Source organism: Sus scrofa, chromosome 8 (assembly GCF_000003025.6).
Source record: "Sus scrofa isolate TJ Tabasco breed Duroc chromosome 8, Sscrofa11.1, whole genome shotgun sequence".
Taxonomy (NCBI): Eukaryota; Metazoa; Chordata; class Mammalia; order Artiodactyla; family Suidae; genus Sus; species Sus scrofa.
The window spans coordinates 114,325-131,108 of NC_010450.4; the positions used below are offsets into that span (position 1 = coordinate 114,325).

The 16,784-nt window shown below is 60.6% G+C and overlaps 2 protein-coding genes across 11 annotated transcripts; one reads left to right on the forward strand and one right to left on the reverse strand.

Annotated features, from left to right (window-relative positions):
* MYL5 (myosin light chain 5) lies at window positions 1,662-5,973 on the forward strand. Of its 3 annotated transcripts, XM_021100822.1 has the most exons (7): window positions 1,662-2,695; window positions 3,226-3,333; window positions 3,516-3,591; window positions 4,397-4,501; window positions 4,897-4,975; window positions 5,476-5,524; window positions 5,875-5,973. In XM_021100822.1, the coding sequence occupies exons 1-7, from the start codon at window positions 2,693-2,695 to the stop codon at window positions 5,971-5,973; spliced, it is 519 nt and encodes a 172-aa protein (XP_020956481.1). In that variant the 5' UTR covers window positions 1,662-2,692. The 3 variants fall into 3 exon arrangements, 2 of the variants coding, with proteins under 2 accessions (XP_020956481.1, XP_020956480.1); XR_002346506.1 differs by lacking the exons at window positions 1,662-2,695; window positions 4,397-4,501; window positions 5,875-5,973 and having other exon boundaries at window positions 3,202-4,120; window positions 5,476-5,519; XM_021100821.1 differs by lacking the exon at window positions 1,662-2,695 and having other exon boundaries at window positions 3,202-4,501; window positions 5,476-5,938.
* MFSD7 (major facilitator superfamily domain containing 7) lies at window positions 5,764-14,096 on the reverse strand. Of its 8 annotated transcripts, none has more exons than XM_021100813.1 (11): window positions 13,796-13,993; window positions 13,005-13,049; window positions 10,761-10,919; window positions 10,405-10,618; window positions 10,127-10,266; window positions 9,076-9,213; window positions 8,838-8,954; window positions 8,014-8,166; window positions 7,649-7,806; window positions 7,344-7,453; window positions 5,764-6,824 (listed from the first exon to the last, which is right to left on the reverse strand). In XM_021100813.1, exons 1-11 carry the CDS (start codon window positions 13,928-13,930, stop codon window positions 6,643-6,645), a joined length of 1,551 nt encoding a protein of 516 aa, XP_020956472.1. In that variant the 5' UTR covers window positions 13,931-13,993; the 3' UTR covers window positions 5,764-6,642. The 8 variants fall into 8 exon arrangements, with proteins under 8 accessions (XP_020956472.1, XP_020956471.1, XP_020956475.1 ...); XM_021100812.1 differs by having other exon boundaries at window positions 10,115-10,266; XM_021100816.1 differs by having other exon boundaries at window positions 10,175-10,266; window positions 13,796-13,992.

Sequence of the window (16,784 nt, forward strand, 5' to 3'; positions counted from 1 at the left end):
CGTGGCCTCATAAACCCTTCCTGGGGCTGCACTGCCTTGGGTGCCCCCTTCCGCCAGTCACCAAGTCCCAGCCCCCCAGCAGAACTAGAGCTTCCTCAACCCAGCAGCCTCTCTGGCAGAGGGGGCTGGGGTGTAACAGGAAAGGCCACCCTAGCAGAGCCTGCTCCCTGGTTTTCCTTGACTCCTGCCCTCAGAACCATGCAGCCCCAAGCTTCGAGGTCCACGTGCAACAAGCCCTGGTGCTCACTTCGGCTGCCCTCTGCTAGGGAGGCAGAGGTGGCACTGGTGGGGCACTCTGCCCCTTCAAAGGAGTCTCCTCTAGCTCTGCAGCCACCCAGGGAAGACACAGCTTGGCCAGTCCAGGTGTGCAGAGGCGCTCCCCAGAGAGAGGCAGTGGTGGCCACAGAGCCTCCCAACTGAGCCTCCTGTGCTGACAATGGCATAGTTGCCATGGCAATGGGGCTGAGGCTCTGGTGAGAGGACCACCCGTCTCCTGGGCCCTGTGCTGCTCCAGGCATAAGTGCTCTTTGAGAGCCAGGGCTTGGGGAGGGGGTCATAAGAGTCCTGGCTGCACTGCAGGGGGGGGACTTTTTCCAAAGAGAAACTATGATTGTAAAGAGAATAGCATGCAGGGATGAAAACCCCAGGGCGTGTAGCAGGTGTTCAGTAAATCTGCACCGAGGAATTCCTGGGTCAGCCTCCAGGGGCCTGACAGAGGCTCCTCCCTCCCCACTTCCTGGGAGTCCTGGCTCCGGGCCTCCCAACCCAGAAAGGAGAAAATCAACTAGACTGGGAGTGGGAACACTGTGGCAGACTCTACAGGGCAGCTGGGCCCTTTTCTGAACCCTCTGAAGACTCCTGGCTGACACCGGCTGACATCTGGTGGCCTCTTCAGAGCCTGGGGTGAGCAGAAGCCCTCATGAACAGCCCCCCCCCCCCCCGACACACACACGCACACGCACACGCACACTCACACTCATTGATCCCTGAAAAAGCTGTAAGCACAGGCTGACCCCACAGGGCACAAAGCAAAACGCCTCCACTACCAACATGCCAGTCATGTGGCAAGGCTAAGCACCACCACCACACCCCCAGCCCGTGCATGCCAGTCTTGCCCTTGAGGGGTTGAGCAGATGACCTCAAGTGACAAATGTGTCTTCCCTTCCCTGGATTTTAAAATAAACCTACTCCTCAGCAATTCCTGTTTCCAGAATCAAAAATAAGTGTCTCTGGGGCTGAAGGTGGGGCCAGAGTGTTGGTGGGGGGGTCGCATACCAGTAGCTTCCACAGCAGGGGGTTGGGAGGTTGGTGACCAGTGGGAGACACACACAGGCACAGGAACTCACACCGAACTGCCCAGGAAAGCCCCCTGAAGGGGGAGGCCCATGTTGGCCCAGGGGGCTTCCTGGAGACACCGTGGCGGGGGGGGGGTCCAACCTGGCTCTGAACCCAGGGCCCTCCTGCTGACACCCCTGCACCTGTCAGGGCCAGCTGTCCATACTGAATCCCGATATTCTCCTAGGAGCCAGGCTCCATGGCTATCTTTAGTGCTGTGTTCAGCCCCAGGCCAGCCCCAGGAAGCCTCCCCAGGGGCTCAGCTAGCCTCTTCTGGCTGTCCCCGAATCAAGGTCTCCTGGACACAGACCCCACAGGCCTTCCCCACTCGATGTGGCACTCCCCACTCCTGCAGCCCAGCCAAGGTCAGTCCAGACCTGCCTGGCTGGAAGCGGTGGGGGTGCCTGTGCAGCCCAGGATCAGGCCACCCCCGTCTCTGTCACACATTCGCCCTTCAGGGGTTCTCCAGGCAGAGTCCCTGGGGAACTCCCAGGTCCCTCCAGGCAGGTCGTACACTCCTGGCCAGGCTTCTCAAATGGCGAGCTGCCCTGGGGATCACGTATGGCAGCACCTCAGGGGCACCAGGAGATAGAAGGTGTGGGCCCTCATCTTCCAGCTGCAGCAGGTGCCATGTGGTCCAGAGATGTGACCCTGGGGACCACCAATCAGAGATTGCCGCTCGTCCCAACCCCATCCAGACCTGGCTCTGGGAACCTTGTTTTCCAGGTGTGAGACTGGGGCCTCCCGACTGCCTCCTCCTCCTGCTCGGCCTGCAGGCCCCCGTCTTTCCCGCCAGGCTCTGCACCCCACCACCAAGGAACATCCTCCTCCCAGAAATGTTATCCCCCACGGAGTGCCTGGCGAGGAGCTCCCTGCCAGGGGACAGGAAGAGTGGCCCCAGGGCTGGAGTCAGGGCTTGGGACATCTCTGCCACCAAGGCGGAAGGTGAGGGCACACAGAACATGCCTGGAGAACACTTGGTAACTGGCCACCAGGGCCTTTCACAGCAAACCTGGGGACCTTGTCCCTTCCTCTGGCTTCTGCAGCTTCAGGCCATTGGCCCACATGCAGGTGGCCCTGGCGATGCACAGAATCTACAAGAGCAAAGGCTCCAGGGTGAGGGGCAGGTGAGGAAATGCCTTCGAGGCTGGGGGCCTGTTGGGCGGGGAAGGATGGGGCAGCTGACTCACTGCTGGCTGTCGAAGCTCACTCTGCAGTTGTCCCTGGGGGAGCCTTGATCCTGCCCTTGTAGGGAGTGGTGGCTGGAGTCTGAGCTGTCCTGGGGGACTGGGTAGGAGCTTAAGACAGGTGTCATGGGCACGGAGGGCACAGACCATCCCACCAGGCAGATCCAGGCATGGTGAGTGTGCTGTGTGCACACTTGTGTGTGTGTTTGTACATGATGTGCATGCGTGGCTGTGGGCACCTCACATGCGTGAGTTTTGTCTGAGTGTGTTGACTTTGTGCACATATATGAGAGTATGCATGTGCTGAGGGTGGGAGCAGATCTACACCCTTTGACAGCCTTGGTGACAGCTGGGGCTGGGAGATGGGAGTCCTGGGCTTCGCCCCAGTGGGACTCTCAGAACGAGCCTATCCACTCGCTGGCCATCTGCGTGGTTCGTTTGCTCCTGGTCCTCCTTGCTGGATGGCAGAAAGAGCAGGACATAGTTCAGGATGAACCCGGGGCACAGTGCTCCTCAAGGAGTCCTCTGACCATGCCAAGCATTTGCAGCTGCTCCAGCCCAGAGACCTGGGCTTGGGAGCCCCCTGGAGCCCCAAGTGCCTCCATCCACTTTACCTCTGCATTGTTTCCCAAATGCCTGGGTGCCCCCGAGGAGACCCTCAGGCAGGCTGGGGGGGCCCTCAGCCTTGGCGTTCTCATCTCAGGCCAGCAGGAAGACCAAGAAGAAGGAAGGGGGTGCCCTGCGGGCCCAGAGGGCGTCATCCAATGTCTTCTCCAACTTTGAGCAGACCCAGATCCAGGAGTTCAAGGAGGTGAGGTTCTACTCGGGACCAGGAACCCTCCACCCTGAAGCTCCTGCCCAAGGGGACCCCTGGGAGTCATAATGCAGGTGACAAGACCCTGCATGATTCTGGATCCAGAGCCAATGCGGGGGCACCTGTCCTCATTCAGTGCAGCCGGGCCGACAGCCCAGTGACCCTGGCCTTGGTTCCAGGCATTCACACTAATGGATCAGAACCGAGATGGCTTCATTGACAAGGAGGATCTGAAAGACACCTACACTTCCCTGGGTACGTGCCCTGGGGAGAACTCTGCCTCAGCCCCCCCCCCCCCCAGGAGTGTCCTCCAATCCCAGAGAGCCTCCCTCTGCCTCTGGCCCCGAAGCCTGATCTGACTGCCCACTGGCCAAGAGGAGATGCGCCAGGCCTCTGCTGGGGAGAAATTCCCCTCCAGCTTGATCAGAGTGGGCAGAGGGCCCCACCAGGTGGGCAGTGCAACCCAGGCCTGGGCATCCCAGAGAGGGAGGTGGGACCAGGGCTCTAGGGAGGAGCTGATGCCTCTGCAAAGGGAGGCTTGCCCTCCCACCTCCAGACACAGTGGGGCGGCCCAGGCAGGGAGCTGAGAGACAGCAGGGAGGGCTGCTTGTGCTCCTCTGAAGAGCCCAAGGTTGGTCCCTCCGGGGTGGCACAGCCCAGCCCACGGCCCTCCCTCCACTCCCCATCTGAGGACAGCTGTCCTTGGAGCTGGGGATGCCAGGCTGCTTTCTACCAGGGCAGGTGCACACAGACTTGCCTTCCCTCCAGGCCCCCTCATGCCCAGGTAAGCAGATCACAGACGTTCCCGGCGGCGGGCTCCTCTTCCCAGCTCAGCCCACCTCCGGGGCTGGGGTTTGGCTTCTGTTGACTCTGAGAAGCTGCCCTCACCATGCCTGGGCCCAGGATCCCTGCACTGGCTCACCTCCCTCCCTCCCTCCAGCCTCCCCCGCTTTGTTCTGGGGTAGCCTGGAGAATGACCCCGTGGGGCACCTGCCTCAACCACAAGGCATCCAGGGCCGGTGACATTCCTGCCCAGGGACTCTCCCTCATTCCAAGATAGGCAAAACCAATGTCAAGGACGACGAGCTGGACGCCATGCTCAAGGAGGCCTCCGGGCCCATCAATTTCAACATGTTCCTGAACATGTTTGGGGAGAAGCTGAGCGGTGAGCGATGGGCCAGCCCGCAGATGTCAGCTACAGCGCATGTGCATCTGCTTGGCTCCTGACACCCAGACATCCAGACACCTCACTTAAAAACGTGAATTTTGAGGTCTCTTGAGAAAGCTCCAGAACCTGGCATTCTGAGACCCACATCTGTCTCAGATGTGGCAGGTGGCCCCCAGGGCTGGTGAGCTGACATTCAGCCCAGCCCCGTCTCTTCTTTGTCGCTCACTGAGCACTTGCCCAGCTCTGGGCCTGGTGGGACCTAGGGGAACAGTTCCCCACCCCACCCCCGCCAGGGTAGGAGCTGAGGGTCTCCCTGGTGGTTAGAGCAGGGGGCCATTCAGGGGGAGGGCACAGAGCCCAGATGCCTGGGTCTCAAAGCCTCCTGTGGGCAGGCACGGATGCAGAGGAGACCACTCTCAACGCTTTCAAGATGCTGGACCCGGACGGCAAAGGCAGCATCCACAAGGACTAGTGAGTGTGGCCGCAGGTGCCCAGGCAATACCAGGGTAGGAGGGAGGCCGAGCCTACTCCCAACCCCAGCTCTCGGGCCTTGCTTGGCCTGCCCAGGACCCGAGCCCTGAGGCTGCTGAGGGCGACACCAGTCCTATCCACGCAGGGCCAGTGGTCACCGCCACTCGGACCATCACTGGGTCTTTGGCCCCTTTGGGGACCACTTTGGCCAAACAGCATGAAGGGGCATATTTGCTATACCAGGCACTTGCCCCCTAGGGGTGTGTGAGTCAGGAAAGGCCCCTGGAGCTGCCCCCCAGCACCCAGGACTCGCCCAAGGCCAGGCTCCCGAGAGGTACCTGCACTGAGTGGGTGGGATTGAAGAGTGGGCAGACACACCTTGGGGCAGCCCTGTCCCCCCACGAGGACCCATCACAGGGCTCCCCTGGGGCCACCCTTCCGGTCGGGGGCTGATCCCTTCTCCAGAGCAGCCTAGTTCAGCTCCTCCCTCCCATCCTCAGCATCAGGCGGCTGCTCATGTCCCAGGCCGACGAGATGACTGCCAATGAGGTTTGGTCCCTCGCCCCCTCCTTCCCCAAGTCCCTCTGTGAAGCCCAAGCATGGCCCTCAGGGCTCGGGGGGGGGGGGGCAGGAGGAAGATGCACCCCAGCCCCCAGAGGCTGTAGCATGGGATGGGTGGGACACCCAGTGTCCAGGAGGGGAACACCTGCCCTGGCCCCACCCCTTGTTCTGCAGGGTCTCTCCCCCACCTTCCTTCCCCCCAGGCACAGAAACAAGACAGCCTGGAGCCCTGCAATTATAGCCAGTGCATGTAATTCGCCCGCTAGCTGTGGCCTTGGGGACACTCCCACTCCCTCCCACTCCTGCCTGGGCCCCACACTCCACTGCCAAACTCCTAGGTTGACCAGATGTTCCAGTTCTCCACCGTTGATGCTGCAGGAAACCTGGACTACAAGGCTTTGAGCTACATGTTCACCCATGGGGAGGAGAAGGAGTGAGGGGCACCCCCACCAGGCTGTGGTCAGTTCAATAAATGTGAATCCACAAACCTGCCTGTGAGTGTCTCTGCTGGGGGAGTAGGTGTCTCCTGGGGCCCACCCCTGGCCTCCCCTCCAGCCCAGCCTGTGCTAGCACCGGCTGGGTGTCTGGTCATTCAGTGGTCAGAAGAGCTGGAGAGTGGCTCTGGGATGGGCTCCTTCGAGGCAGGCCTGCCCCACACCTGTCCACTCCAGACTCAGCCATCCGGGACCCTCGGGATCCCCAACCCACCCAGTTTCCCCCAGCCTGTGCCCCTCATGCCAGGCCGGCCTCCCCATCACAGCCCCTGCGCCACCACCAAGGTCTGGCCTGGCTACGGGCACATCCCAACTTGTCAGTGGCCTCTTGTCTACACGGCGGCAGCTCTTCTTGCTAATAGCCACAGGGTGTCCAATGGGCCATCCTGCCTCTGCTGGCCGCCCCTTCACATTCCCAGGCCCCCTTCTGGACACGCTAACTGCTCCCTGGCCTCTGGCCCTCTGCAGGCCCCTGCGATGTCTCTGTGGGCTCTCTGGAAGAGGGAGCCCGGGGCAGGAGCATTGGCTCCAGGAAAGAGCTGCTTCGACTTCCTGCGGCATCCGTGCTGGGGCTGGGGCTGGGGCTGGGGCTGGGGCTGCCCGGACAGAGCCTCAGAGGGTGGCTGCTGGGTGAGGCGCGTGGTCCGAGGGGTCTGAGGTTGCCGGGCACGTGTCCTCCTGGATGGAGGGGTTTGCGTCAGCCTCAGCCTGCAGGCGCCGGTACGGGGTGTGGAAGAAGAGCACCATGAGGCAGCTGAAGAGGACGCACAGGCCGGCCATCAGCAGCATGGACACTGGGGAGACACAGTCCAGCTCAGCCCAAGGCTCCGCCACACGCCAGAGCTCCCCACCCGGGTGCAGGGGGCACGGCGCTGGCAGAGCCCCGCAGACCCTGAAAACCATGCCTCAGGGGGACCCCAGGGACAGACTCCATCCCAGCCCCAACAGGCCCCAAAGGTGGGTTTGCCCCGGGGCTGTGAGCTCTGAGCCCCAAGGTCACCGGCACTGCCCCTGTCTGGGGTCAACCCCAGTCCTATCTCTCTGATGCCATCTCCGTCTTTCTCTCTCTGTCTCGTTCCCTGATCTCATTTCAAAACCACTCCCATGGGGGGGGTCAGAGGTTGCGCTTTCATCAGGGCCTCAGGGTTGCTCCCACTACAGGGCGCGCGGGTTCTGCTATCGCCCTCCAGCCCCACCCCGACCTCCTGTGGATGTCCTGCATACGCCCTCTAAGGACAGTGGAGGTCCAGCCCGTGGGTGGGGAGTGGCCTCCTGGCCTCCGCCCTCAGGGCCCCACAGGCTGCAGCACTCACCCTTCCAGTCCAGTGGGTCCTGGCCGTCCTGGCAGGTGGAGAAGGACGGCTCTGCGCGGCGCACGGTCAGGGCAGCCAGCAGCATCATGATGAGCACACCCTCGGCCTGCCTGCACAGCCAAGGGCTCTCAGCCCTGGCCGGGCACTGCTCGCTGCCCAGCCTGAGCCCCAGCGTCTGGCCCCGGCCCGCACACAGCAGGCGCTCAGAACAGGCAGCCTCTTGCCAGGTTACCTGCTGTGCGGCCTGGGGCGGGGCGAGGGGAGGGTCTCCGGGCCCCCAGGGAAGCAGTGGGAGATGGACTCACCCCAGCACGAAGAGCAGGCCTGCGGCTGCACCTTCACCCACAGGGAAAGAGCACTCCACAGCCAGCTCCATGGCGACAGGAGCCACCGCGAAGCCAAAGAACCCAAACAGCGAGCAGATGGCAGCCAGCGCAACGGTCTGTCCCTGCAGCTGGGACACCTAGGGGCAGAGCGTGGCCGAGACGGATGGGCAACAGTCAGATGAGCCGCAGCCCTGGACACCCAGACCTAGCCCAGTCCTGCAGCTGGTGGACCACTCAGGGACCACCCCAAGAGGCAGCGCCTGGGCCCAACCTGCCAGCCGCCCCACTCTGGGACACCCCACTTTCACCCCTGCAAGGTAGTCTCCGCTTAAGGGGACTCTCACCAGGGCAAAGGCCACACAGACCAGAGATGTCAGGCACAGGCCGATCTTGATGGCTCCCGTGAAATGCTTGGTTCGGTCCACGTACAGGCCAAGAGCCAGGGCCCCCAGGACCCCAAACACAATGAAGAGAGCCCCGCAGAGGCCCGCAAATTCCTGGAGGGGAAAAGGAGGTGGGGCACCCCATCGCCGGGGCCCAAGGAGGAAGCAGTCATCCTTAGGGGGTACGCTGTCACCAGGGAGCCCTTGCAGGGTCACCTAGCAGTGCCCGAGGCCCAGCGGGAGGACACAGGAGGCGCTGCCACACCGTTGGCTGGGGAAGGGAGGTCCTCCCTTGGAGGGTCCACTTCCCCGGGTCACCCCCACCCAAGAACTCTAGAGGGACGACTGCCAGAGAGCAACGGCCTGGCTGTTGCAGACACCCCTCGGGGGCTGTCACCCCAAAGAACTGGGAACATGCAGGGCCTGAACCCCACGCCCAGGGCTGATGCCAGACAGTGGAGGGCATGGCCAGAGATGCTTCCAACTATCGAAGGGCCCTCGGGCTGCAGGGGGGCAGGGGAAAAGGGCCACACAAAACCCAAGCAAAACACACTTGGGCTCGGTCACCACCCCTTCCCACTGCCTGCAGACAGATTCTCACATGGCGTCTCAATCGCACCCAGGACAGAAGGTCCCCCAACCAAGTGTGGAAGTGCAGCTCCCGGAGGTCCCAGGCAACTCCACAGCTGCATGCAGAAGAGCAGTGGAGGCACGCAGCCTGCGGGGTGACAGCCCCCGAAGCTCTATCCTTGCACGGGCAGGCACGAGGGTAGGCCAGCACTCACATCGGAATAGCCGTTCACACAGAGGACCTGCTCCAGGAGGGCCGAGAAGCTGGAGAAGATGCCAATGCCGCCCCCAAAGCACACGGCCAGGATGATGTAGGCCTTGTTCCTTGCCAGCTGAAGGGGAGGGGTTGCTCAGCCCGGAGCCCCACGGTACACGCAAAGGTCCAGGGGGCGGCCGCCCTCCCCTCCTTGGCCTCCCCCAGCCCTGGGGGCACGAAGCACGCACAGCACTGACCAGCTTCAGGCCGTCGAGGAACTTCTCAGAGGTGGAATGGGCAGCTCCAGCAGAGGGGGGGGTGGGGGGCGCGCTCTCCCAGAGGCATGCCGTGGCCAGCAAGAAGGCGAGGCCAGCAGGAATGGTGTAGATGCCCAGCTGTGGAGAGGGCATGCGTGAATGCACATGTGTGCACGCATGCGCAGAGCACTAGTGAGGCCCCCCCAAAGACACATGCACACACGCATGGGTGCCTCACACCTGCTGCTCTGGAGCCCACCCACCTGTCAGCGCCGAGTGTGTGTCAGCAAGCCCCAGGGCTTGCGCTGGGCCTGCTCGGCTTTGCTGCATTTGGAAGCCCGGCTTTCAAAATACCACCCAAAGAAGACTGCAACTGCGATGGCCTTGCGCCACCCTCAGCCATCCAAGTGCCACCTGGGCCCCCTCCCACCTCTGTGAGCAACCCCAACATGCATCCTGCTGGAAGCCCCTCACACCCCCACCCCCTCCACACTGAGCCCGCCCTGCGCCTCCACCTGATCAAAGCCCTGGACACTCCGGGCACACCCTTCACTCCCTGACGCATTCTTCACAGACTGAGTCACTTCCCCAGGTGTCCATCCCGCCGACGCCAACTGCCTGCCCCGGGCTGACCCTTCCCTCCGCCCTCCCCTAGCTCAGCAGACACACTGGCATCTGGCTGCCGCCCTCACCCCTCAACCTTGCATCTGAGGGCCCTTCTCTGCTGGCCCCTTGATCCCTCCCTGTCCCCCAAATGCCTCCTCCTGCTCCAACCAGCCTTTCACCTCCGTGGAGCTCTGTCCCGGCCAAGGAAACCAGGCCAGCTCCCGGCCCCTGGGGTCAGGCCTGACCCTGGGAAGGTGCTCACAACTCGCACAGGTGGAACCCTCACGGGCACAGAGTGCACGCACCCACGTGAGTACCGAGAGTGGCAAGTGCACACTCACAGGGATGGGTGTGGACTCACTGCCCACCACACCTGCACACATGGGTGCACATGCACTAACACACACACGCACACACACACAGCCACACTCACCCAAGGACGCACCAAATTCCAGCCACACGGTGCGCGTACCACACAGGCACACACGTGCACCTGTGAGTCCCTCACCATCACGGGAATGTCCTCCTCCTTCTTCACCAGAGCGGGAGACAGCAGGTTGGCCACCAGGAGGCCCAGAGGGTTTGCTGGATGGAGGGGACATGCGTCAGCTCGGCGTGGCAGGCTGGTCCCAGCCCACAGAGGAGCCCCGCCCGCTCCCAGAGGGGCCGGGGCCAGGGCCACGCACCGCGCTGGAGACGTGGGCTCCCGCCCCCGGGACTCACACATGGTGCCAATCATGTTGGCTGTGGCTCGCTGGTGCTCAGGGAACCACAGAGCGGCCAGCTTGGCTGGAGAGAAGATGACCAGAGTCTGGGCCAGGGCGCAGAGGCTCTGCCCCCCCAGGAGGAAGGCAAAGGGGTCGTGGATGCTGGTCAGCATGCAGGGCAGGGAGCGGATCACACTCCCCGCAAAGTTCAGCCATGCGCTTAGGAGGATCTGCAAGGGCGGAGTCGGAAGAACTGCCCGCCCGCCCAGACCCCCTCCCGGCACCCAACCTCCACCCACCACCCAGTGGCTCTGCCTGGGGCCCCGGATCTCTTGAGGCCACACTCGGGCCTTGGTAGGGGGTCTGACTCACTGCCCAGCGGAGCCCAACGGAGTCCAGAACCCAGACGGCCACCACGCCGAACGGGATGGATGCCACAAGGTAGACCAGTGAGAGCCAGTTGATCTGCTCGGTGGAGAGGCCAAAGTGCTGGGCGATCGTGTCAGCCACGGGTGCAAAGCTGAGCCACAGCTGTGGGATACACGGCGGCATCAGCCCAGGAGGCAGGCACCAGAGCCACCACAGCTGCCTGCCATCCTGTGCTGGGCTGGCAGGTCGGAGGGAGACAAAGGGCCCAGCAGTCCTGTGAGGGCCAGGGTGCTCGCCGGTCACCCCAGAGGGAAGGACCGGTGGAGGGCTCATGGTGCGCCCAGGACATGGACCAGTGGACCATTGCCCGCGTGGTCCTGGGGGCAGGCTGACAGCCTGGCTGGAGCCTGCAGGACAGCGAGCCCCAGCAGGACTGGCCCTCCAGGGAGAAGGTCCGGGGGCTGTCAGCGGACGAGGCGTCCACTGTGTGGGGGGCACTGTGCGTGAAGGGGGCTTACTGGGTGCTGCACGGAGCTGGAGCACAGACAGTGGGCCAGGGTCAGGGCAGGGGAGCCGGTAGAGCCCAGTCACATGGGTGTGTAGTTTGCGAGGAAGACCAGGCAGAGCAGCACATTCGAGGGGACACCCAGTGCCTGTGGTGGACACCCAGGTGGACGAGGGCAGAGGCATGGTGGGCCAAGTGGAAGGGACAGCAGAAGGACTGCTTTCATGGGGGGAGGGGGCGGTGTACAAAGGGCACCTCGGCCTGTCTGCAAACTTGGTGATGGAATCCCAGGTAGAAACACTTGCATTTTATGCCAGCCCTGCCTGAGGCCAGCCCAACCTTCCCTCCAGGAGACCCACATGTTTGGGAAGTGAGACCCTCTCTGAAGCAGGAGACATTTTCCAGGCATGGGCGCTGCCAAGTGGTGCGACCCTTCCTTAACCCTGCAGACCTTCAGGAAACAGCTGGGTCAACGGGGAAGGCTTCCTGGAGGAAGTGAGACACTGCTAGTCCCTGACGGATAGGAGGCCAAGAAGAGGGGAGGGGTTCACCGCGGCTTACCGCAGGGGGCGTGGGCAGGCCAGGCTGGGCCCGGAGGCAGGGTGCCACAAATCTAAGCCCCAGATCGCTCCAGCTCTCAGAGGACCTGGGAACTCAGGAGCCTGCACCCGGCCACAACCTCCATGCAGAAAGCAGCAAAATCCAGGCTTTCTGACCCAAAGAGAGCTCTGACCACAAGGCCTCACATGACAGCAAGCTTGGGCAACAGCTGCCTTTTCTTCCTTTTTTCCAGGACAGACCTCCCAGGTTCAGCAAGAGCTCAACGCAGGCCCAGCTGCTTCCTGCCCAGCCTGACCCAGCAGTGAGAAAGCCTGGGGTCTGCTCCCATGCCTGACTGCTGAGCCACGCCCAACCCTCGCCAGCCACGTGCCTGCTGGTCCCTCCCCAGAGCTTGTGGCCAGCCAGGCAGAGACATCAGGCAGGCATTCCTGTCATGGCACAGCGGAAACGCATCGGACTAGGAACCATGAGGTTTCGGGTTCGATCCCTGGCCTCACTCAGGGGGTTAAGGATTTGGTGTTGCCATGAACTGTGGTGTAGGTGACAGAAGTGGCTCAGATCCTGTGTTGCTGTGGCTCTGATGTAGGCTGGCAGCTGTAGCTCTGAAGGGACCCCCTAGCCTGGGACCCTCCATATGCTGCGAATGCAGCCCTAAAAAAAATAATAATAAATAAGTAAAAATAAAACATACCAGACAATGTGGGGAAGACTGTTTGTCCCCACTAATCAAGATTTCCTTTCCATCTGTTCCCAGCCCTGCCAGGTGCCCCCTCATGTCCCTATGAGAATGCTGACAGCCACCAGGTGCTCTCCCCCAGACCCACACTGGGGCCACCCAGACCTCTTCCCAGCACTGCCCCACCTGCCCTTCACGCTGCCCTCTCAGAACCCGAGCCGCCGAGAATCAGGCTGCAGGCCGCCTAAGAAAGGGGTTAAGTGGACTTGGTCAGGGCACACCTGGTGGCCAGCACTCCCTGTCGTGACCACGGCAGGGGTCGTGATGACTCCTGGTGCGATTCCTGACTGCTAATAATGACTTGTGAGCAAGAGAAATGTAGCAGGAACTTCTCAGGGTCCCCCCAAAGCCTATCTGCTCTCAGACTCATCACAGCAACTAGGGGTGGGCACCAGGGGGGTGGGGGGGGACCCTGCTCTGCCTCCTCAGACCAATGCACCCAGACCCAGTTCTGGTTTCCAGGCATCCAGACACAGGGGCCAGCCGTGTCCTGCAGAGAAAAGAGGTTTCCGGAGTCAGGGTAGACCCCAGGCCCAGGCTGCAGATGCCGCCTGTCCCAGCGGGGCGCTGGCCCTCCACTCCCAGTCCAGCAAGGCCAGCATCCAAGAGTGGCTGGGCCTGAGGACCTCTCAGAGGGGGCCTCCCGGGGCTGCCCCTGCCTACCGGCTCCTCCTCCTCCCAGATCTCTGCTGCCTGACTGTCCCTGACTGCCCGGGCTTTCTTGAGCTCCGGGTCCTGAGGCCAACTGCAGCTTCGCATTCCACCATTAAGTGGCCGCCAAGCGCGGCCCAACCAGTCCCTGGGGTCCGCATTAGGGAGGCCAGCAGAGGGGGTCCTGTGAGGGGCAGCACTGCAGCCTGACGCACGAGCAGGCGGCCACTCGGGGCTCACGTGCGGGTTGTGCCTGAGGACGCCCGTCCCAGCACGAGAGGCTGGCCCCGCCAGGGCCGGGGGACCGAAAAGGTTCACCGGCTGAGCTCCGCTGGGGGTGATGGGCTGGGCAAGCGAAGGGGACCCCAGGGATGAGTCTGGGGGAGGAGCAGGTTGGGAGAGCGGGGACCCCGGAACCGGCAGGGCTCTCACTGGCTGCTTCTCTGGAGAGGCGGGCGCCCTGGGTGAACCCTGTCCCCGGAGGGGGCGAGTAGTGCGCAGACTCGGGCGCGGGGCTCAGCGGGGTCCTGGCCTCAGCTAACGACCCCGTCCGCGACCCCGACCCGCGACCCCCGCGCCCGGTACCATGGCGTTGGAGCAGCTCAGCAGGCTGATCACCAGCAGGAAGACCCAGCGGCGTGCGTAGGCGCGGTAGCCCCTCAGCGCGCTCAAGGTGAGGGGCCCGGCGGCCCCCGGGTTGTCCCCCGCCAGCCCCGCCATCGCCACCGCTCCTGGGCCGCCGGCTCTTGGAAAAGAGCGCGGGCTGGGACCTCCCCCGCAGGAGGGGTGGGGTCAGTCCCCGCCCCGGGGGCCCGGGTCACCAGGCCGCCAGGCGGAAACGGGAGGAGTTAAGAAGTTGGACCCTACCGGCCGGCCAGGACGGAAGTCTGTGGCAGAAACAAGGACAAAATCCCCTCGCAGGGGCCAAAGCCGTCCCTGCAATGGACACGCCCACGCGGATGGGTGCAGGAGAGGGCCCCGCGAAGATACCGTCTCGCAGAAGGTCCGCACTTCATGAAAGGGCTTATGGAGAGAACCCCTCCTCCACCCCACCCCCCAATTCCTAAGGTCTGAACGAACGAGTTACAGGGAGCAGCAGGAGGCCAGCCTGGAAGAGGAGGCTGGAGTCAATTTGCAAAGAGCCTCAATCCCTACTAGTCAGTAGGCTCAGCCCTGCAGGGAAGCAGGACCTCGGGAGAGTGGCCAGCAGTGATGCTGGCAGAGTCCCACCCAGGGAGAGAGGGCTGTGCCAGAGCACAGAACCTTCGGCCAGAGGGGAGGCAGGCAGCCTCCCCACCTGGCTATTCTCTGCTGGTTACGGCTGAGAAAACAGCTGGGGAGAGCAAGGAGACATAGGTTTCTGTTTAAGATGGAGACAGCTGTGGCTGAAGGCAGGGAGGAGGGAGGTGCCGTGTTTCCCGCAAGAGCTCCCCTGTGGACAGCTTCCTCCTGCCCAGCTTCCTCCCTACCCCAAGGTCCACTGGACACCTACTCTCCACCACTCACCCAGTATTACTCCTCCTGAGGTCACCTGTGTAGCTGCTTAGGTAGGGCTAATGTAAATGGACCAGTCGCTGGCCTTGGGCTCTTGTTCGTCTCCACTTTTGTGACTCCTGCCCATCCAGAGGGCTCTCGTGTGAGTTAGGCACCTCAGCAAGGTTGCTGAATACAAGAGCAGCATACAACAATCAGTGACATTTCTATACACCAACACTGAGCTTGTGGAAGCCAAAATGATAACACATATACCATTTACAATTACTTTGAAGAAGATTAAATACTTGGGTATAAACTTAGCAAAATATACACAAGAGTTGTATACTAAAAATAATGCAATGGTAATGAAAGAAACCAATGAGGACCTAAAAAGAAATGGAGAGACATACCATGTTCATGGATCAGAGGACTCAACATAGTAAAGATGTTAGGTCTTCCCAGATTGATCTATAGGTTTAATACAATTCCTATCAGAAGGTTTCTGAAGACCAGACTGGTAGGAAATATTTGCAAGCCATGTAGCTAACGAAAGGCTGGTGTGTATACCAGCATGATGTATAAAGAGCCTTCAAAATTCAACAGCAAAAAAAAAAGTCCAGTTAGAAAACGGGCAGCAGATATGCAGGGACATTTCAGTGACGAGAATAAACAAAAGGCAGATGACCCTCCACGGCTAACATCATTGTCAATAGGAAGGCAAGTTAAAACCACAGTAAGTATTACAACTTTCAGAATGGCAGAAATTAAAACAGCGACATCAAATGCCAGCGAGGCAGTTTCTGGGTCAGTTGTACATGGCCAATAGGAATGTAAAATGCTGCAGTCACTGTGTAGAACACATTGGCAGTTTCTTATAAGACTGACACGAGCTTGTCATGTGACCTAGCAATTACATTTTTAGACATTTATCCCAGGGAAATGAAATTTTATGTTCACACACAAACAGTACCCAAATGTTCACGGCAGACTTACTTGTGATAGGCCCAAACTGGAAACAACGCAGGTGTCTTTTCTGGCGTCAGTGGTGAGGGAGGGCATCCACTAGGGGTGAAACGGACGTTCACACACCCAGTGGCCTGGGTGAATCACTGGGTTAGTATGCCGGGGGGAGGGGGGGCAGAATTAAAGCCAAGCTCAAAAATTTAGATATTATGTGATTCCCTTTGTATAACATTTTTGAAAAGATAACATGTTAGCAATGGAGAACAACTTAGCTGTTTAGGGCTTGGGGAGCAGGAGGAAGGCACTTACACAGGCAGCAGGAGGGGCCCGTGGGGGAAACATTCTGTATCTGGACGGAGGGGTGGACACACCGACCTACACACGTGACACGCTGGTGTCAGGCACACACACACTCCCACACGTGAATACAACTGAAACCGGCGAAGTCTGAATAAGACCGCGGATTGTATCAGCATCTGCGTTATGGCTGTGTTACTGCACATCTGTGTTTTGCAAGAAGTTTTTTGAGGGGAAGCTGGGCAAAATGCACAAGGAATCTTGGCATTAATTCTTACAATTGCACCAGAACCTATAATTATCTAAAAATAAGAAGCTTAATTTTTAAAACTTACATAATGTGGGAAGTACATTCATTAGGAAACAATGTCTTATTTTGCTCACATTTAATGAAACAGTTTTGTTTAAATTCTGGACAAGTATCTTCAATGTAAGCATCTACACTGTTCAGGATTCGAATCGAGGTATAACAGCATCCACGGAAGTGTCTTCCTGAGCCCATAATTCATCTGCACATCTTATGAGCCATCACATCTTGAAGATTTCTACCCTCTAGTGGTCAACCGTGTTTTTTGTTTTCAAAAATTATCTTTAGGGAGTTCCCGTCGTGACTCAGTGGTTAACAAATCCAGCCAGGAACCATGAGGTTGCGGGTTCGATCCCTGGCCTTGCTCAGTGGGTTAAGGGTCTGGCGTTGCCATGAGCTGTCGTGTAGGTCGCAGACACGGCTCAGATCCTGCATTGCTGTGGCTGTGGCGTAGGCCGCTGGTTACAGCTCCGACTCGACCCCTAGCCTGGGAACCTCCACGTGCCATGGGTGCGGCCCAAAAAAAGACCA

What these genes read in the sequence shown, in the direction of transcription:
- MYL5 (XM_021100821.1), top strand. Translation starts at nt 4,432, where the DNA reads ATGCTCAAGGAGGCCTCCGGGCCCATCAATTTCAACATGTTCCTGAAC. An exon ending in GTTTGGGGAGAAGCTGAGCG is followed by an intron (nt 4,502 to 4,896) that starts GTGAGCGATGGG and finishes TCCTGTGGGCAG; the next exon opens with GCACGGATGCAGAGGAGACC. An exon ending in GGCAGCATCCACAAGGACTA is followed by an intron (nt 4,976 to 5,475) that starts GTGAGTGTGGCC and finishes TCCCATCCTCAG; the next exon opens with CATCAGGCGGCTGCTCATGT.
- MFSD7 (XM_021100812.1), bottom strand. Translation starts at nt 13,930, where the DNA reads ATGGCGGGGCTGGCGGGGGACAACCCGGGGGCCGCCGGGCCCCTCACC. An exon ending in TGCCTGGAAACCAGAACTGG is followed by an intron (nt 10,920 to 13,004) that starts GTCTGGGTGCAT and finishes TGTATCCCACAG; the next exon opens with CTGTGGCTCAGCTTTGCACC. An exon ending in GGCCTGCTCTTCGTGCTGGG is followed by an intron (nt 7,454 to 7,648) that starts GTGAGTCCATCT and finishes TTGGCTGTGCAG; the next exon opens with GCAGGCCGAGGGTGTGCTCA.